The 19,167-nt window shown below is 44.5% G+C and overlaps 1 protein-coding gene across 2 annotated transcripts in view; it reads left to right on the forward strand.

The window, feature by feature from the left end:
• Positions 1-19,167, forward strand: part of ccnd2a (cyclin D2, a) — a 166,782-nt gene that overhangs the window by 140,923 nt on the left and 6,692 nt on the right. The window contains exons 1-4 of one of the 2 annotated variants that reach the window (XM_088080116.1): positions 1,707-1,939; positions 3,318-3,533; positions 6,435-6,594; positions 14,487-14,635. In XM_088080116.1, the coding sequence (XP_087936242.1) occupies positions 1,745-1,939; positions 3,318-3,533; positions 6,435-6,594; positions 14,487-14,635 (720 nt within the window). In that variant the 5' untranslated portion in view covers positions 1,707-1,744. Of the gene's footprint in view, positions 1-1,706; positions 1,940-3,317; positions 3,534-6,434; positions 6,595-14,486; positions 14,636-19,167 lie in introns of those variants that run through there. The other variant, XM_042495473.2, reaches the window with a different exon arrangement.

Genomic DNA, 19,167 nt, shown 5'->3' on the forward strand with positions numbered 1-19,167 from the left:
CCTCGGTCGAGCGCTGAGGAACTATTGGCTATGCAAATAGACACACAGGGAGGAGGAAACAACTTAGACTGGAAAAAAAACTTTAAAGAGACATTTCCCCCACTTTTCTCACAAGCATTGCTATATAGCCAACAAGCTTCGGATGGAAATTAACAGCTCTGAGGACTTTACAGTCCCCAGTCCTGCCCTGATGCACCAAAGTCTCGTTTCATTCAAAGACTCACTCTTTGAAGTTGACTAAGAATAGGAGGGGGATTAACATATTTACCCATGCAGATTCTCTTTGTGACTGTATGTGAGGCTAAATCATTTGGCAGTCATTTTTTTTAATTATCTGCTCTATGACACTCTCAGCTTGGTTTCCACCTGCTTGTTTTTTTTTTTTGGTTTTGTTTTGTTTTGTTTTATTTATTTTTTTAATTATCAAGCTTTAACAAGGCAATAATAATAATAATAATAATAATAATAATAATAATAATAATTTATAACAGAAGTTAAGTTTGTTGATAATATTTGGGCTTAGCAAAACCAGTGACTCTAATCTCTGTTTTATCTTTAACAGAAGATTATGCAAAAAAAAAAAAAAAAAAGTCAACGCTGCTTCACATTTCCTAGAAAGCTATCTCAAACCGCGAGCAGTTTATGACTGCTATGAATTAAATATCGTGTGTGTGTGTGTGTGTGTGTGTGTGTTGGGGGGGTTGTCATGTGCGCGAGCCTGTGCGCGCGCACTCGCCGCTGTAAGTTAACACGCAGTGTTACAGTATCACAGTATCTACATGCGTCATGCTTCGCGCTGAGGTTCACTGAGTCCATTTGAATAAGCTGGCAGAAAGTTCAGAAGAAAGCAACAGAATTAGTCAGGGGGTTTGTTTGTTGTTGTTTTTTCTTCCCTTTTTAATCCAAATACAATAATAACCAAATAATTTCACAACTTGCTGGACTTTACCTAGTAAAGTTATTTCTCATGGCTTTTATGCTGAAAGTGTGCGTTACAATAGTGCCATACAAGACGTCCACTGCCTGTCAATCTGCAACTGTCCTATACTATAAAAGGGAAAATCCCCCCAAAATGATCTTTTAAAAAATTAGGTTGCCCTGCCAGTATACCCTCTGTAATAGGATCACAGGGCACAAACATAAAGAAATACATCTATTCCAATCCAGAAACACACTTCTTTTACCTGAAAGCATCATGTTCTCATTAAACATCCACCAGTCACATACTTAAATAAACACAATTAGTTTATAGAATTTGCTAACATCAGCCTATAACTGTCGGTAAATGTGGATAAATCTGTTTAAATCCAAGTTAGGGTGGATTTATTCAGCACCAGTAAAGTTAAACTTGATTGTTGTGCATCTACTTTTTGGAAAGTTTTGTAAATGTTAAAGTTTGCAGAAAGTGGCAGGATATAAGAAAGCGAGACTGGAGTGCAGCATGTCACTTCTGGTCTATACAGAGGTTTTGAAGTGAATTGCGTCAGTGGCGCACGCAGGGCAGGCTTGAAATGCGCCTGATCTGGCCAGGCGGATGAAAGTAGTGGCGCACCGTGGGGAGAGAGGAAAAAGTTCTCAACAAGGAGAGGCAGGACTACTCTTACGGAGCCCCTGCAGTCTCACTTTTTATGCCTCTAAAACACTTTCCCTGCCATCCCTTTGCATTTTTTTGTTCTGCAACGCCGTTTTTACGCTTCCGAGAGAGAAATACTACTTTTTTTTTTTAAGTGAAAGCACCAGCACCATGGAGCTGCTCTGCCTCGAAATGGACACCATCATACGAGCTCGTCCCGATCCGAACCTCCTGTGCGATGACAGAGTCCTGCAGAGCTTGCTGACCATAGAGGAGAGGTTTCTACCCCAATATTCCTATTTCAAAGGCGTCCAGAAAGATATTCAGCCCTTTATGAGGAGGATGGTCGCGACTTGGATGTTGGAGGTATAGCGAAACACCGAGTGCTGACAAGTCTTATTATTTCCGACTTTAAAGCCTCCCGGTGTCTTCGTTACTGCTTTACTGAGCGCTGTTTGCAATTTTTTGGACAGTAGATAAGACTTCTGGTTCTCAGTTCCGACTGCTTATTCCTCATATTAACCAAATGCGTCGCTTTCTGTCATTTCTTACCATTTTTAAAGTACGCTCACGAACACTGTGTTTGTGAATGTGTGATATCGGTGACACCGGAGGATTTCTCCGATATGCCTCGCGTGTTGTCTGCACGAGCTGCCCGTTGATTCTTTAATGTTATTATTTTAGATAGCCTGAATATTTCCATGCACACGTATGCACTCCCCGATGCAATGCTGCCCTGCGCTCCTCTATCGCCATGTTGGTTTTTTACAGGAGCGCTTGTGCTTTTTAAGAGGACTTTACAGTGCCATAAACGCAATAACAGCGGTTAAAACCCATCAGCAATGACAGAGGAGGGTCTTTTGTGTCCGCTCAATATAGGAATGATGTGAAAAAGCATTGCAAACACTTAAAGTATCTATTTTAAATGTCGGAAGGGGCGAGGGCCTTATCTGTTCTGTCGGTCTTCCCCCCGTCGCAATGCCTCTCTCTGGAATTATGTTCGATTTTTAACACCACGTCAAATATTTCTCGTCAACACCCATTTGTAAACAAACTCGAGCCCTTTAGCTTTATTTTCATGTAATTATTATCAGGATCCGACCCAGTGGGGATTTTTTATTAATTTTTGAAATAAATATATCGGGTCGCCGGTGACGCACATCAGACCAACCTCTTGCTACTCTCCTTTTATTTTGACGTTTTATTGGTATAGATCGCGTATATATTTGGATATGAATTGTCGGGTCTGATACGGAAGACCCTCCTGAACATTATGGTGCGAAGAAAATCGCTCTAGACAATTTATTTATATTTTTAATTATTTTATGAAAATATGACGAATGAAAAAAAACTGTTTCCGTGTGCTGCGCTGTCGGGGTGGTTTTTTGGCTCGGCTGATTGTGACTTGAATTCATTTCTTAGTGAATGAACTGCAGGAATGCGACCCTATTGACAGTATATATCCGACACTTATTTCATTCTTTGTAAAATAATCTATTTCGAATTAATTTATGATGTCGCAACCGATTGGGGCTGGGCGCAAATTCTTGGCCGGGCCCCAACTATGTGTGTCATTGAATTTATATGTGCTCTTTATGTGATTACACTTTTGTTTCGTTTTATCATAAAAGTTTTATATACATTCACAAGAGCTGGGAAGAAAAAAACGTCAGGTCTGTACAGGGCGGGTTACTGATCCCAAATGCTGAACATTGCTGCTTTGTCTGCTGTCTCTTTTATTCAGGTTTGTGAGGAGCAGAAGTGCGAGGAAGAAGTTTTTCCCTTGGCCATGAACTACTTAGACAGATTTTTAGCCGTGGTACCCACCAAAAAGTGTAACTTGCAGCTGCTGGGAGCAGTGTGCATGTTTCTTGCATCCAAATTGAAAGAGACTCGTCCATTAACCGCAGAGAAGCTTTGCATCTACACAGATAACTCCATCAGACCTCAAGAGCTGCTGGTAAGCAACAGTTGGTTTAACACATTTCACTAAAAAAAATTCACGGTGACACCTCTGAGGGTTCATGTCATCATCAGCTGGTTAAAGCCAGACACAGCCTCATTCTATATGTGTTTCTGTATCATGTTTGCTTTGGGTTTTATTGAAGTTGTTTCAAGATAGTAATTCACTTAAAATTTGTTAATCCATCCATCTACACTTAATACCAGGGTTGTTCTCATTTCATACATCCAACCTCCACATTGGATGGCGCCATCATCAAAGGTGCATGAAAAGCAACAAAAAAAAAAAAAAAGCTTCACAGCCGAATTGTTTCACAATGGCTCTCTTTACTGTACAAGACCCTCTGGGCTTTACAGTATCCATCCAGCCTGTGCAGTGGTCTCCATCGCCATCTAGTGGCAGATATTTGCACAGAGCAACGAGGTCAACTTGAACTCCAGCCAAAGTTCTGACTCTGTTCCTGTCAGCTAGAGAGGGAGAGACACAGAGAAATTCAAGTTTGCCTTTTACAGTTCAGCTTCCATCCAAAAATAACCATGGATGCACACATTTCTGATATTATGTCATGCTGCGCTATTTCTGATCCTTGTACATTTTTTAAGGATGAAATGTAGCTCACAGTCACTCTGATATATATAAGTGATGATGCAGGGAGTGAAAAAAATCCTCTGTGTGCTATATTTGATTAGGCCTCTTTGGCTTGATTATATCAGCTGCCTTCACCAGCGAGAAACCAATTAATTAACTCAGTTTCACATCAGATAAGTGTTTCCCCACTGCTCTGTGGTGCTACATAAACATTCCTCAGTAAACAACAGCCAATCCCACCCATGTTGTGAAAGAGGCCACATATTATGATTCAGACGTGGCTGATGTTTGTAGGCCTGCCTCGCTGCCTGACTGGCGGCTCCACTCGCGAGCTGATTGCTGCAGGATATTTAAGTTCCTCGTGAGCTGTTGTCGGTTCCTGGTCATTTTATTTTATTGAATGTATTTCCTGCGTGGGAATATTGTGTCAGATTTATTTATGATGGTCCACATGAAAAGTAAACAGAATGTTCATTAAGACTTTAAAAACTGCTGCGCCAGTGGACTCATGTAAAACAATACGTCATGCTGCACTTTACAAGAAAGCATCCTACCTTCATGTTCAGTCTGAGGACAAAGCCCTCAGTCCTTGAACTGGTTTGCTGGTTTCCTCTTCTCACTGTTTCTGTATAAGGCAGTATTTTGGCTGACATGCAGATACAGGAAACAGAGATCAGCTGCTCGGGCATGTGATCGTTTTTTTGTCCTTCTCTTTGGTAACAGTTTCTTGTAAAGGGAACCGCAATGTTACAAAGAAGGTGTGACCAGAGGAAGGCAGTAGCAGAAGGAAGTGGGTGCCTGCCTGCCTGCCACTCTGTCAGCACAGAGTCTGTGTTGCAAGGTTTGTCATAGCCTTTGCTGTAGACTTGAATCTTGTTCAGTGGCACTGATGGAAGAGGCTTTTTGAAGGGCAGGAGGCAGCCATGTTGCAAGCGATCAACACGGCTGGGCCCTATAATTTGCATATGATCAAATAATTGGATCTCTAAGCAGGCAGAGGGTGATACCTTTAACCTTTTAGCCAGAGGTGCTTTTATTTTCTCATTTCCTCCCACTTGAGTAACTGTGGGAAGAAACAAAATCCTCTTTTTTTGTTTGGTTGTTGTGTTGCTGTTGTTTGTTTTGTTTGTTTTTTAAATAGCCTTTCCTTTCTGCTATCCATGTCCGTCACATCAAGGAGATCTAAAGAGCATTTTGATTAGAAAATTGCAGCTGGTAGCAGAGTAAGTGGCAGCCATGTTGAATTGTCTCATGACCGGCTCCATGTGCTCTCTCTCTTTTTTACTGAAAAGGAAAATGAGGAGCATCCATGGTCCCGGTCACAAGGCTGCAATCCGGAACCAAACCACAAAATTTTTTCCCAAATTAGTCACAAACTCTTCCGTTAATCACCTCCTTTTCTAGGAAGTGAAAGTAACAATACACCCTAAGAGAAGAGAACACCACACCTAGTGTCCCCACCAACCCACACACAGATTACAGATACTCTAAGCCCGAACAGCGTGCGAAACATATTCCCAAGAGATCCACATTAACATAAAGTACAGAGAAGTTAATTCTGATGATACAGAAAGGTGTTCAAAGCTTTTTACGTTAAACACTGCCAAAGTTTTATGTTTCCTGTGAGGTCTTTAACTATATTTGGCACTTAAAATAGTTCATATGATTAATAATGTCAGCTGAAAGGGTGAATTTATTGAGAAGAACCAAAGGACTCCAACAGAATTGGCTGCAAAATGCAATAAAGAAAAATAACCCCATTACCTGTTGCAACAGATAACGAAGAGTTTAAATCGTTTAAATGATAAATGCAATGAGATAAGATGAAATAATGAAACACTATTTAACTTTATAACATAACACAGATTTATTGCTGGTGCTGCTCGACAAGCATAGCCTTCCTATCCAATTTCTCTCTGCACACACGCGCGCACGCACACACACATACACTCACACAACACAGTAGAGCCTCTGGTGGGCCTCTTTAGGAAAGTCCCCAGATGCCAGACAGACAGACGGGGAGGGAGACAGTGTTGTGAGGTCACCTGGGTTGGTGGCGCTGTGCTGGTGTTTCTTTGTCCCAGGCCCGGTCAAGCAGAGACTAATGTAATAACAATAATGCTTAACCTCCACACTTTAATGTACGGGGCCGGCGGGGTTCACAGAGGGGCAGTCACTCACTATAGGCTGCAGTGTAACTGGCTTTAATTGCAGTCTAAACTGCTACAGTATATGTGGTTGTACTTTGTGTCACACTGACTTTCTCAGTCTTTCTCAATATGGGTTATGTCTCTCTGTCTCTCTTTCCAGGAATGGGAACTGGTGGTGTTGGGGAAGTTGAAGTGGAACTTGGCAGCAGTAACGCCGAACGACTTCATCGAGCACATTGTGAGGAGGCTGCCACTGCCCGAGGATAAGCTGGCACTTATACGCAAACATGTCCAGACCTTCATCGCCCTCTGTGCCACAGGTAGGACACAATAGCAGCCCATGTTGCACAAATTTAGTGTCCTGTATAATTCAAGGACTAATAAATTGCAAAAACTTATCTAAGAGATGACCATGCACAGTGCGACATCATCTCAATATCCTATCTTTTTTTTAAAAATTTCTTTCTGGTGTTGCAAGTGACAGCGATCGTGGATAAGCTGCCAAGTCAAACCAAGCGGATCTTGCATCAACACACTTTCTCGTGTTGCAAAATGTCTTTATCTGCACATTCTTCTTCCAGCGCCGTATCAAAGCCCTCCTCTCTCAATAACATGCGGTAACAGCTCTGTTCAGAGGTGTGCTGTGGGCCAGTCCCGGCCCGCCGTGACTTAAGTGAGATGCATTGCCTCCAATGGGAAAGTATTCTGCAGAAGAAAAGCATGTGTCATGGAAGACATTTCAGCATTAGACTCTTAGGTCTGACATCCATCATTTGTCTTCTCCCAGGCTGGTATGTGGTCATGTTTTAGAGGCATATCAGTGACTTCCTGAGAATCCAGTAACACTTCAAAGCGGTTTTAGCCCGATTGAGGGGCATTCCCATGTCGCACAGGGTCGAGAAGAGGAATGGACAGGGGTGGAGGCAGGCAGGCCATTGTCTATCTGCTCTTGAGGTGGAATTGTTCTCTCAAGATCAAACATCCAACGAGTTGTGGGAGGGACAGGGAGCCTTTGACATGATCTGAAGAGACAGAGAAGATGCAGGAGGGAGCAGGGGAGTTTGGGAAAGCCAGAGGAGTGTATTGTTTTTGCACTGCCAATTCTAAGGCATGTCATGTTTTCATATCTCTTTCCCCTGCCGCCTTCCTTCCCTATTTCTCTCCCCCCTAACTTCTCACGCCTCCCCACCCTACAGCTGGAGGACATGATAGCTTTCCCATGTTGAGATTCTCCGTAGGGCAGGTTTCTCCTGTTTGCGTCACCTCAAAATCTTTATTGAAAGCTACAAAAGAGGCATGGCTAGACATAGGAAAGTAGCACTTTTAGGTGTCATAAACACCCTCAAGGATTTATCTTAAATTATCTTTAAATTGCACAATTCACCCACAGTGAAGCTGTTTGGCACTCCTTTGTTTCTCACTTTCTGGTTGACCCCCACCACCACCACCAGCTTCCTTTTCTGCAGGCCTCAAACAGGAATGCTAACTACACCCCCTCATGGGAAACAGCTCCCTGTGCTGACATCATTCAGAGGAGTGTGTGTATAGTTAGATGAATAGATACAAGGGAGGTGACAGGTATTTACAACATAAAGTGATGGAATCCCCTGCACCGATTGTGCAATGGATATGGTAGGGTGGGAAAATTGTTTGCAACAAAAGTTCATGTTTTGCAAAGTTTTTGGAGAAGAAACGCCCGTTTCCTCACTTTCTCTGCATCTCCATTTGCTTCACTCTCTCTTACTCTCTTCCTCTCCTTCTTTCACCCCTTGTTTTTTGCCAGCGGATTAATGTGTGGAATGACAGTGTGTCAGTGATCGGACCTATTCCCAAAGCAACATTGTGAAAGACTCAGCATGCACTTTGTCCTTAATTGCTTCAATGAGGCAGTGGAAATAAATTTACGAGCCTCCCGGAGTCGTCCTCCTGACATTGTGTTTTAGGAGAGAGACTTTCTGGAGATAGCTCTGGATTAGCAACAGGCCGTTTATCTGTGCATGCTCTCCGCAGACTTGTATCCAGGCAAACAGAGAGCAAGGGCAAGACGGAGAAAGAGCGAGTGCGAGTGAGTCAACAATTTGGTGCATCTGAAGATCTCTGGGAATCCGAAACCCCATTTGTGGAACGTTCCCAGCCGTAAATCTTTGGGTTATCTGATGAGAATCCTCCTTCAGACGTAGTCTGAGCGGAGCTGAGAAGGTGAAGACGCAGCAGAAGGAGGAGATCTCTCAGGAGGATTTACATTTGCAAGACAGCTGACAACGGGTCACCTGTGGCCTTCCTATTTCATACAGTCTCATTCAGCCCACCGCCAACCACTACTCCCACCACTGCTGCCCCTATACTGAAAAAGAAAACATGCATAAAACCAAGGCTCTCTGTTTTCAAGGGAACAAGAGCGAGAAGAGGAGAAGTGGAGAATAAGGCCTCTCATTCCTAATGGCTCCTCTCTTTTGATGAAACAGTTCCGTTCGGGCCACTCGGTGGGATTTTGTCAGGTGGCGCAGGCTGGCTCTGTATTAATTAATAACATTGGCTGGTCCATTCAGGACTATGCAAATGGCTCAGGAGCTCAGCTAGAGGCTGGGAGAAAGGAGACAAAAGGCTTGGCCCTTACATTTCATATGCAGAGCCATGCGAGGGTCAGCACTGCGGGGCCACTTGATAGGAAACACCAGCGTTTCCCTGAGGCAGGCTGCCGGATAATAGCCCAGAAACAAGCTCATTAAGGGAGATTATGAACCTCCATTCCTCCACACAGACACCAAGCACTCCGAGTTTCCTCTTCTATTCTTATTCAATTGAGGTAAAGTGGGAGAATGGACGGGGTGCATGGGGCAGACAGATGCACCCCAACCTGTCTGCTGCGGTTATTGAGCTCCGTCTTCTTGCCATGTTGGCAGGGATTATGGCCAATTTTTTTTAATACCAACTCCAATAGCCCTCTCTGTAATGGTATGCATGGAATGGTGACAATAGTCATAGAGGTTGATCAAAAGAAAATTCTGGATCAGGGCCAACACTGCTGTCCAAGAGAGAGTCAATTGTCCCAGAGGACACAATGAAGATTTTGCTACAAGTTGGGATGTAAATAACGAGCGATTTAAGTCACTGAGTATACTCGCTCTCTTATCTCAGAATAGTATTTGATGACTATTTTTCTAGCGTGTTAAAGTGTCTTTGGACTGTGTGAAGTAACTTGATGATTAACTGGTTAGAGACAAACTAATGATTCACTAGCTAACAAACACGAGAGAAGTTAAGCTTTGCTGCATGGGTTCACATTTCCTCTTGTATAACATCCCTTTTTACCATAGTTGTAGCAAAGCTGCACCTTTGATTCAACTATGACAGAACCTGCGCATTTGTATCAAAGGTGCAGCTTTGCTACAACTATGGTAAAAAAAATGATCTTATATATGTTTGTTAGTCATCACAAGGCAATTTACACAACTTCAAACAAGGCCATTGAAATTGATCTCTTTGCATATTCCTCCTTTTACACGCACCAAACACACACGTTCAGGAGGGGTCATAGCACAACCACAGTATGACCCCTGTGGAGCAATTTTGGCATTTGGTGCCTTGCTCAAAGGTGCTCCAGCAGTGCCCAGGAGTGACAGATCCTTGGCTGCCAGTGCACACTCCATATTAGGTCCGTACGGGGACTTGAACCAGCGACCCTGTGGTTCCCAAGCTAAGTACCCAGAGACTGCACTACTGCCGCCCCCACTTTCAAAACATGAAAGTAGCTGAGGACTTTTTGAAGAGGAAAAAGAAGAACAGGAAGAAGAAGATAAGAAAAGAAAGATACTTCCTCCTTGCATCGACGCAAAAAAAGCCAAAAATTGATGCATAAAAATGAACCAGAATGCAGGGAAAGTGTTTGATGCTGATGGAGGACCCCAAAGCCCCAGTTTCATACATGTTGGTCTGCACGCTGCAGAAGTTTAGTTTGTTAAACAGCTTCTTACCCTAAAGAAAGTTGGAGGATGTGTTTATATACACTTTCTCTGCTGTATTTTATTTTTTCAATAACGCAGATGTGCACAGACGATCAGCAAATCTATCCAAAGCTGTCGTCAGAGCCTGATTTGTCTGTATCCTACACCAAACTGTGGGCTTCATTTTCTTGAGTTTTTTTCTGTAGAGGAAGAGATCCACTGTAGGTAAATCTGCCAATTTTTATGCAACAGTGACCAGTCTAATATTGTCAGATGATTCACAAGTCCTCTTTTCATCTAAGCTGCAAAGTCTCACTGGTCAGAAGCAGGAATGCTTCTTGTAGCTTCCTTTCCAAGTGGCTGCTGCTGCACGGAGAATCCCCTCCAGGCTCAGCGCCGCATTCTAGAGATGAATGATTCATCTCAGATGTGGTCAATGAAATGGTCTTTACTGGTGTTTGTTTACATAAAAACCTCCCTTCATGTCTGATGACTCAGAACCCTAACAAATTAGCTACCTCCTCCAACAAATTATCATCTCTCCACATGCTCCTGTGATGTGAGGAATCATATCCGGTCCGGCCGCACCGTCGACACATGGAGCAGGAGGGAGCTTCCTGACAGTATGCGCCTAAAAATGTGACACACAGAATGAATCATCGAGTGGCATGTCCTGAGTTCCCCCCACTCACCTCGCTGGTGTAATCAGCACCACACTGTAAATACCGTGGCCAGCTGAGTCACAACAGAAACACAAAGACAGAGATTTTTGCTTTGGAGGCTGCAATTATCCCACCAGAAGGATTTAGAAATCAAAATGTTTCTAAGCTTACATGTTTACCTTGGAGGTCACGCTAACCACAAAGACTAATATTTGTGATTTGAAGTAAATTAAATTTTAGTGGCAGCTGGTTTGACCTGGACATTTTTGTCAGGACACCAGAGTATCTCTCAGTCTTTCTCTTCCTCCAACTTTTTTTCTGATTTGCTGAAGCTTTATTACTTCAGCTACGTCTCTAATCTTGACCAAATCATATCAGATACAAAGAGAGAAAGAGAGAAAATTTGTGAATATTTAAGCCACAGGCACAAATACAGTTACAGATTCATGCTCTTCCAATGTGGAGAAATGTGAACTCTCCTCGCATCCCAACTTTGATCTGATCAAAATCTGTATGCTCCTCATCGCTGACATTGCCAGCGCCTCAAGGCTGCAGCTGTGACAGTGAAGATGATAGTGCACGGCTGAAGAGGAGCGCTGTCACAGGATGCTGCAATTAAGGAGGAATTCTGTCTTCTGGCAAATGAGTGGGAATCACTGTTTGAGCAGGGTGCATGACTCAGACTCTCCCAAGTTTTGTTTTCTGTTTGTCTCCAGAGTGACAGTCTGGAACAAGAGGTAATGGAATATGACAGATAGCAGTATCAAGTTATTGTTTCTTAATCAGTGATTTCTCCCCTTGTTAGATGTGGAGGAGCTCCTCAAGCCCAGTTGGGTAGTTGTTGTTGTTTGTCTCACAGAGCCTCACTAGGTGTACCGTCTGAGTAGCTCTCCACAGACCTTGTTTTGACTACCAGGCCATGTTGCATTAGCGGTGAAACATACTGTCATGCCAATCCCAAAATGATGTTTGTTTTTGGCCTTAATCAGTCAACAGGCCCGGGGTCCTCGTAATGCTACTCCTTTAATAAACAAGGTCAATAAGCGCTACATGTATGGAATACAAGACCCTGATTTATAGCGCTGGAAAGAGAGGGTGAGAAGGGGAGGGTTTTTTTTCTTTCTTCTTTTGGCTGTTGTTCAACTTTCCAACTTTAATTAATTTACAAGTTTAATGTGCAAACTGTGCATTGCAGCCACCCAAGAGGAGTGGGCCATGTAGGGCAGCAGACTGTGTGACCAGAGGCTTGGGGATGAAGTTTCAGGGGGTAGGAACACGGAGGAATGGAGATGAGGGGGCACAGGGAGGAGAAAGGGCCATTGAAGGAGGTGAGAGGCGTGCAGACCAGGCCAGCCAGCCGCTGCTCACAGGGAGCTTTCCATCGCAGGCGTCCCCACTCAGCTACATACACTGTTTATCCTCAACATGAATATCAATGAGGGCCTCCTAAAATACGGCCATTCTTAGCCCCCCCCTCACATGCAGCAGCCACCAGGCCGGAGTGTCAGCCTGCATCGGCTGCACGCGCGCGTCCTTGTTCTGCTACAGACCTGTCTTGTCTTGAGTGCGAAAAATCAGCTTGCTGCCCACTGTCCGCCACTCAGCTCCCACACAAACCTATGTCTGTGCGTGTGTGCGTGTGTGCGTGTGTGTGTGTGTGTGTGTGTGTGTGTGTGTGTGTGTGTGCGTGTGTGTATGCATCTTTAAGCATGCAGGCATCAGTGTATTGTTCCTCGCCTTCGTCTCTGAGGTGTCTGCCTCCTTGCCTGTCAGGCTGCGCTCACTACACACGTACAGTAAATCCATGTATGCCTTTGTCCTTTTACCCCTCTATAGAAAGTTGCGCTCTTACAGCAGTGATGTAATGCTGAGGGGCTTTGTGTGCTCTTTCCTCTTGGCTCGAGGTAGCCTTTAATAAATCGCCCCTTGGCAGAGGCCCAGCGGCTAACACAGGGGTGTATAATAAGTTCATTTATTTGTCAACACTGAGCCCACAAGATGAGAAAGCGCCTGGCTGTGCATGTTAAAAAGGCAGTGAGGGGCTGCCTTTACAGCTATCAAAGGGACTACCTCTTTGATTCCAGATAAAAAAAAAAAAGAAGGAAGAAAAATCTCCTTCATGGCCATCGCACGCAGTTTGCTTTGCAATTGAATATGGCAATATGTTAATGTGCAGGCTGTTTCTATGCCCCCACTGCCCACTCCTCCAGCCCATAGGTGGCCCAGGAACAGAGGAATACTTGTGGGGCGGGGGGGTGGATGGGAGGCAGGAGGTGAGGGTCACTGGAGGGCGACTCTTTTCTTCTTCCAAAACCTCACAAGAGTCTGGACACAGACTTGAGAGTGATGTGCACCGACTTGTCTACCCCCTCTCCTCTCCCAACACCACCTTTCCTCCTTTTCTCCGTGTCGCCATTCCGTCCATCCCTCCTTCTTCATCTTCCTCCCCCCGTCGACCCCCTGTCCCCCCCTGTCCAGCCACACTCTTTGTCCGGCCTGTCTCTCTGAATTGGTATCAGCAGAGAGGGGATGGATGCTGTGTCTCTCAATTGGGTGAAATGAGGTGATGACTCTGGACAATGGCGTCACACTCTTCTGCCTTCCCTCTCGCAGGCCCGCCACTCTATTAATATGCTAAAAGATAGGAGGGCCGCCAATGCAAACCGCTGCCTGTTGTAGCAACAAAGACTGGGGCATGTGTGCCATTCACTGGCCCCATCTAAGCAGGCCATGTGTTGTCCAAAAAGAAAGGTAGAAGTTGAGCAAGACATAAAGAGAGAATAGAGAAAGGAGCGAGTGTGTGTGTGTTTGTGTGTTTGTGTGTGTGTGTGTGTGTGTGTGTGTGTGTGTGTGTGTGTGTGTGTGTGTGTGTGTTTGCGAAGAAAAAAACTCTCTCTCTCCCTGTCTGTCTCCCTCGCTCTCTCTCTCCCTGTATGCCAGTTGCCTTGCCTTTTCGGGCTTCTGGCCCGTTCACAAGCTGTCTCATTTGCATTATGAATGACAGTGAGGGGAGCTAACAAGGTTATTGGTCTTTGAGACGCACGCCTGTGACCACACGTGGAAAAAGGACCTACAGCAGTGAGCATTGGCAGAGGCACTGAGCCTCTTTATTCCTCCCTTTCCAAGCGCTATGGGGCTTTTTTCAGCGAGCACACGATTTACTCAGGAGATGGAAGAAAAGGGGCCGGGCTGGGGAAAGGGGGACCAGGGTGGGGGAGCGGGTGAGGGTGGTTGCTTTTCAGCTCCTTTACAAGCCAAGTGAACCCTCATTATCCAGGCCCCTGGTCATTAGTGAGCGCTGCGTTCAGACCTGGTGCAATAGAAGGATTATTTATTAGCTGACTGCTAGATTACCAAATCATATTGTCTCTGGGAGGGACGTATCTGTACCCTTTTTGTGGAGCATATGCATTGAAAAGTGCAATTTAGAAACTGCACCAGGTGAATAAAGAATCCAGTGTTAATCAACTGTTTTTCACCATTTATCCACTGGACTAAAGAGTTTAGCTCCTTGCTTAACGCAACAATAAACACCTCTTCGTGTCATTTACAAACTAATAGCACTGGAGGCACATTCAACTCAATTAGTGTTTCTTCCTCTGACAGATTTCAGATTCGCCATGTACCCTCCCTCCATGATTGCCACAGGAAGTGTGGGGGCAGCAATCTGCGGCCTGCAGCTGGATTCAGCTGACCAGTCACAGTGGGGCGACAGCCTGACAGACCTGCTGGCCAAAATCACAAACACAGAAGTGGTGAGTTTGTTTTCTACTCCTCTATCATGTCCACATTCATTGCAGCTTGATTATATATGTTGTTCGTTTTTTTCCCCCTAGAACTGAATTAAAACACTGAACTCCAGTTTGGTCTGGTTAGTCAGGTTGTAGCTAAGAGCTTGATATGTGTGTCTGGGAAATTTCGGGGGATGTTTTCATGAGTAACAATTAAAATTGGGGGAGTAAATATTGGTATCTGTGCCAAAGTCAGTAAGGTTCACTAGTACATCTTTTGCAATAAGTCTATGATTCAAAGCTGAATCAGCTGCTGCCATCATTTGAAGCTTTTCATCTCTTCGCTTAGTTGACATCTCCAGTGAAATGCCACAATTAACTCATCTTATTTCCACAGAAACACACAGTTTTACAATCAGTTACTGTTAACAAGCAGTCAGGGTGCTTTTCTCTACCAGACTTGCAATTTCTGAGGGAAAATATGCCTGTTATTCATGTCAGAAGTTAAGAAATGCCACATGTTTGTTGAAGTTGTGTGTTTGCAACAGACAGAAGTTGAAATGTTGAAATGTCACACTCAGATTTGGCTTCTTCACTGGGATTTGGCTTTCCATAAACCCATTTTGGGGTTTTTTTTTTACTGCCAATATTTGTCATAAGACGAAAGAAATAAAAACAAACATCCAACTGAGAATGTCTTCATTAAAAGCAATCCTGAAGTAAAGTGCATCAGGTTTTTTTGCAGTCTTGTGTGGCATACACTTAACCAAAGTGAGTGGTGGCATGTTGCAGGTTTTCCTCTCCATCAATCCGGTCAAGCTGCTCAGGGCCCCCTCACATAAAGAATCCTCTAAATCGAGCCAGGTTGAGAGCATATACAGTTTGCTCTGTCGCTGACAGGAATGCTGGCCAGGCCGTTGTGTTGCTGTCTGGGTACAGTGAATGTTGCGGTGGTGGGTGAGTTGAGTCCAAACACAGGCAGGGCTTCTACTGACTGTGAGATGCCTGGTTTTCATCATGCGGATGGGAGAGGGCTTCAGCTCCCTGTAGCTCACTGTCAGGCTGAGTAGGTGGGCATAGCCACAGAGGGGAGAGGCTGAGAGGTGATAAGTTAATTGAAGTTATTATTTATTAGTCCTTTTGGGGGAATTAGTCTTCTATATTTGACCCATTATAACTATTCAGGAGCATTGGGCAGCCTCAGCGCAGTGCCCAGGGACCAGCTCCAGGTCTGAGGCCACTGCTTTGGCAGAGTTACTCCTAATACCAAACATGATGAAAAGGGCTTTTAGTTAGTAATGACTCAAACATGAACATTTTTAGTTCATGTGTGCTCAGTGCACAGGGAGCAGATCAAAGGGTGTGACACAGATCCTGAGCCTCAGCTCTGGTATGTTCTGTCCCAAAAGGAGGCAAAGTAGGAGGAGGAGGTGGAAGAAAGCTGTTGAAGTGTGAAAAGACACTGAAGGGGGGGTGTCATGCCTCCCTCGCGACAATCAGCCCTCTCTCGTCTCCTCCTATGTTCCATAATGCAGCCCTGCTGGAAAGCATGGCTCCCTCTGGTGCGAGCTGTGTGAAGTCTCGCTCAGCAGCTGAGGAAAAACAAATAGCTGACCTCAGCAGCACAGGGCCTCAGTGTGTTTAGGCTGCGAGGTCTTAGACTTGAGGGAATTAAGTCGCTCTGTGTCTCTATGATCAACTCCTCACATTCCTCGATTTAGACAGGCCATGGCTTGCAGTAAACACAGGAGGCAAAGCAGAGGGCACCCTTCCTAATTCAACATATATGAGAGGCTTTAGTATAAACTGCTGAGAAGCTGCGCAAAACTAAACATAGAGTATACTTTGGTTTATAAAGTTACTTAAGACCTTACATCAGACTTGTGCACCACTTCTTATACAACATATAAAACACAGCCTTTAGTGGCTTTAGTGCTATTTACAGTTTTTCAGTGACTGAGCAGACTTTTAACACACAAAAAAAGAGGAAATGGAGATCATTGACCGTGTCATTTTAACACTCACCCTACCTTCTTTTCCCAAAAGCTCAACCACTTTATACGTCAATTCAATACCCAAGGGTCACCTCAAGCTCAGTTTCAACTGCAGTCATCAGGGTGGTGGTACAAACCTGAGTCTAAATGTGTACACACACTGTATTTGGTTTTGGCAGGCAGTGTAGAGGCTCGGCAAGATGGTAGAGCTGCGTCCTGTAGCTAGCCGGCTGAAGAGCCAGGCAAAATATGAAGGCAAAGCAAGTTTCGCCAACCTCTGCAGCTGCTGTTGCCAACAGCATCATGGCCAACGCCACCCCCCTGGCACTCTGCTGGCATCTGTGGTATCCAGAAGCTGTGGTTTTCCAGTGGAAATGTGATAGGGCCAAGTCACCATCTGGGGCTGCTGGAAGAATGTGTGTCGTCCCGCATACACCTGGTGTGGCCAAGAGGGGCACGCTGTTAGGGACAGTGGACGAGACTGTGTGCCTGTGAGCCAAACCATAATGTGCAGAGAGAAAATATGAAATGTGAGAAAGTGTTGATCAATTGTGTCTCCCCGAAACCATCAGGTCATCTCTAGGGATAAAAGAAAGCTGCAATATATGCTGCAACATAAAATTTAGACAAATAGTTGGAACATGAAGGGCAAGTGTGAAGAGCTTCTCTTTATTCTTGAATGTGAAAACAGGAAATAGAGGTTAGAGAAGTGCACGAGTTAAAGACCACTACTTCCTAGATTTTATCGTTTGGACTCGATTTCTCTCAGTCTTTCATTCATCTTTTTTTCAGTCAGGGTCACACACTAAGACACCGGAAACACTTTTTCCAGTTTTCATTCCTCTTTTTTTGATCACTCTGGTTTCCCTTGTGGCCAGAAATGGACGATGGATGGATGTGAAATTGAAATATGATTTTTCTGGGAGAGGAATTCAACAGCAGTGTGTGTTGGAGCCAGTGCTTGCAACAAAGATGCATTTATCAAGAAAGATTATCTCTATTAACACAGCCTGTGGCGTCACTGCTTGTGGTGTTTCGGCATGCAAGCTAAAGAAAGAGAAAGGTCACATTTTCTATTGTAACTTGTGGAAATTGAAGTCATGCGGTGACTCCTTATTTCCAGTGTCAGCCTCTGGATATTTTGTTTTAAGATTCCCTGAGATCTGTAGTGTGTGTCTGCCTGTGTGTTTGTTTCAGCTGTCTGACCACCAAGTCCTCCCAGAGTAGCTAACACTGTCTTGTGTGGTACAGTCAGCAGTTAAAACACATTCCACGGCTTCACACATTTCTTCCTTTTGGTTTTGTCTGTCTGCACGACTTCCCCCCTACCGCCAGTGTCACAAAGGCCGCCCAGGGATAATGTGCATGCCTTGATTTGTCAGAAAGACAGATTGTTGCAGAATGATGTATGTTTGGGGTGGGGCCGATGGAGGGCAGTAACAGCTAGGGAGGATCTGAGGTGGTTATGTGTTTTCCGGGTTGAGGCTGCAAAATAAGATGCTTCAGTATAGTGCTACCTCCCATGGCCAACTTATTCAGTGTTGTTGGCCCCCTCAGTATCCAAGTACCTAGAGCCTCTCTGAAAACAGTATTGGTGTTTCCAGTAGTCACACATTGAAGTCATTAAAGTTTCTCGAATAAAGCCCATGGGGCTTGGCATAGGATCCGAACTGCTGCTCTAAAGAGCAGCAGAGACGGGGGGGAGAATGTCTTTTAAGAAGTAAAGGCGTGCATTCTTGCGGTAAAACACAGGCAGTTCCTTTACATGTTCTTCGCTTTACTTAATTTTCTCACAGGAATAGAGATTTTATGACCAATGGGACACATGTTGGTGGGAAGATTTTGTGTGTGCGAGCATACACACGCCCATGTTAGTGGCCGGCCTCTGGAGGAGATTAAGGGACCGACGCTGGTCGGGTTTCCTCCACGTCAGACCCATTGCCGAGGGAAAGTGTTCTCCCAAAGGCACCCTGCCCAGATCAGTCCAACATCCTCAACATCAAATCATTTTTCATGGATTATGACCCAAAAAACTCTCTTGAGCTAGGGTCAATGCTGGAGAACTCAAATAAAAGGGATGTCAAGATTGGAATTACTTCATGCAGACTTCAGATATCAGCAAAATCCCTGTAGGCTGAGTCATTTTGTCAGTGGTGGTGTAATGTAATAGACTCCTTGGACTTCTTTTAAATTCTGCTTGCAAAGAAATCCTCCATAACACTGTACACTTGTCTAAAATATCAACAAATCACCAGTCTTGAAAGTTGTGTCAGCGTCAAAACCTCTTGTAGTTTCCCGTCGACAACATGGTATGTCTCACCCTGCAATGTGTCTCACTGTTTGACCTTTGACATTATGACCTTTTGTCACTCACCCATGTGCAGCTCCCGAAGAGCGATTCTGATGTGAGTGAGGCCTCAGTTCTCATTTCATCAAGGCCCAGCAGCACCAGAAGCTGTAATACGGGCTCAAACTGTGGCCCATCAGGTTTAAATTAGCTGTAAATTTCTAAAGAATGTTTCCCCCCGCTCCACAAGCGGTACACTTTCACCCATCCCTCCG

The sequence above is a fragment of the Plectropomus leopardus genome, chromosome 7 (genome assembly GCF_026936395.1).
Source record: "Plectropomus leopardus strain MGB_pleo_1.0 chromosome 7, ASM2693639v1, whole genome shotgun sequence".
Taxonomy (NCBI): Eukaryota; Metazoa; Chordata; class Actinopteri; order Perciformes; family Serranidae; genus Plectropomus; species Plectropomus leopardus.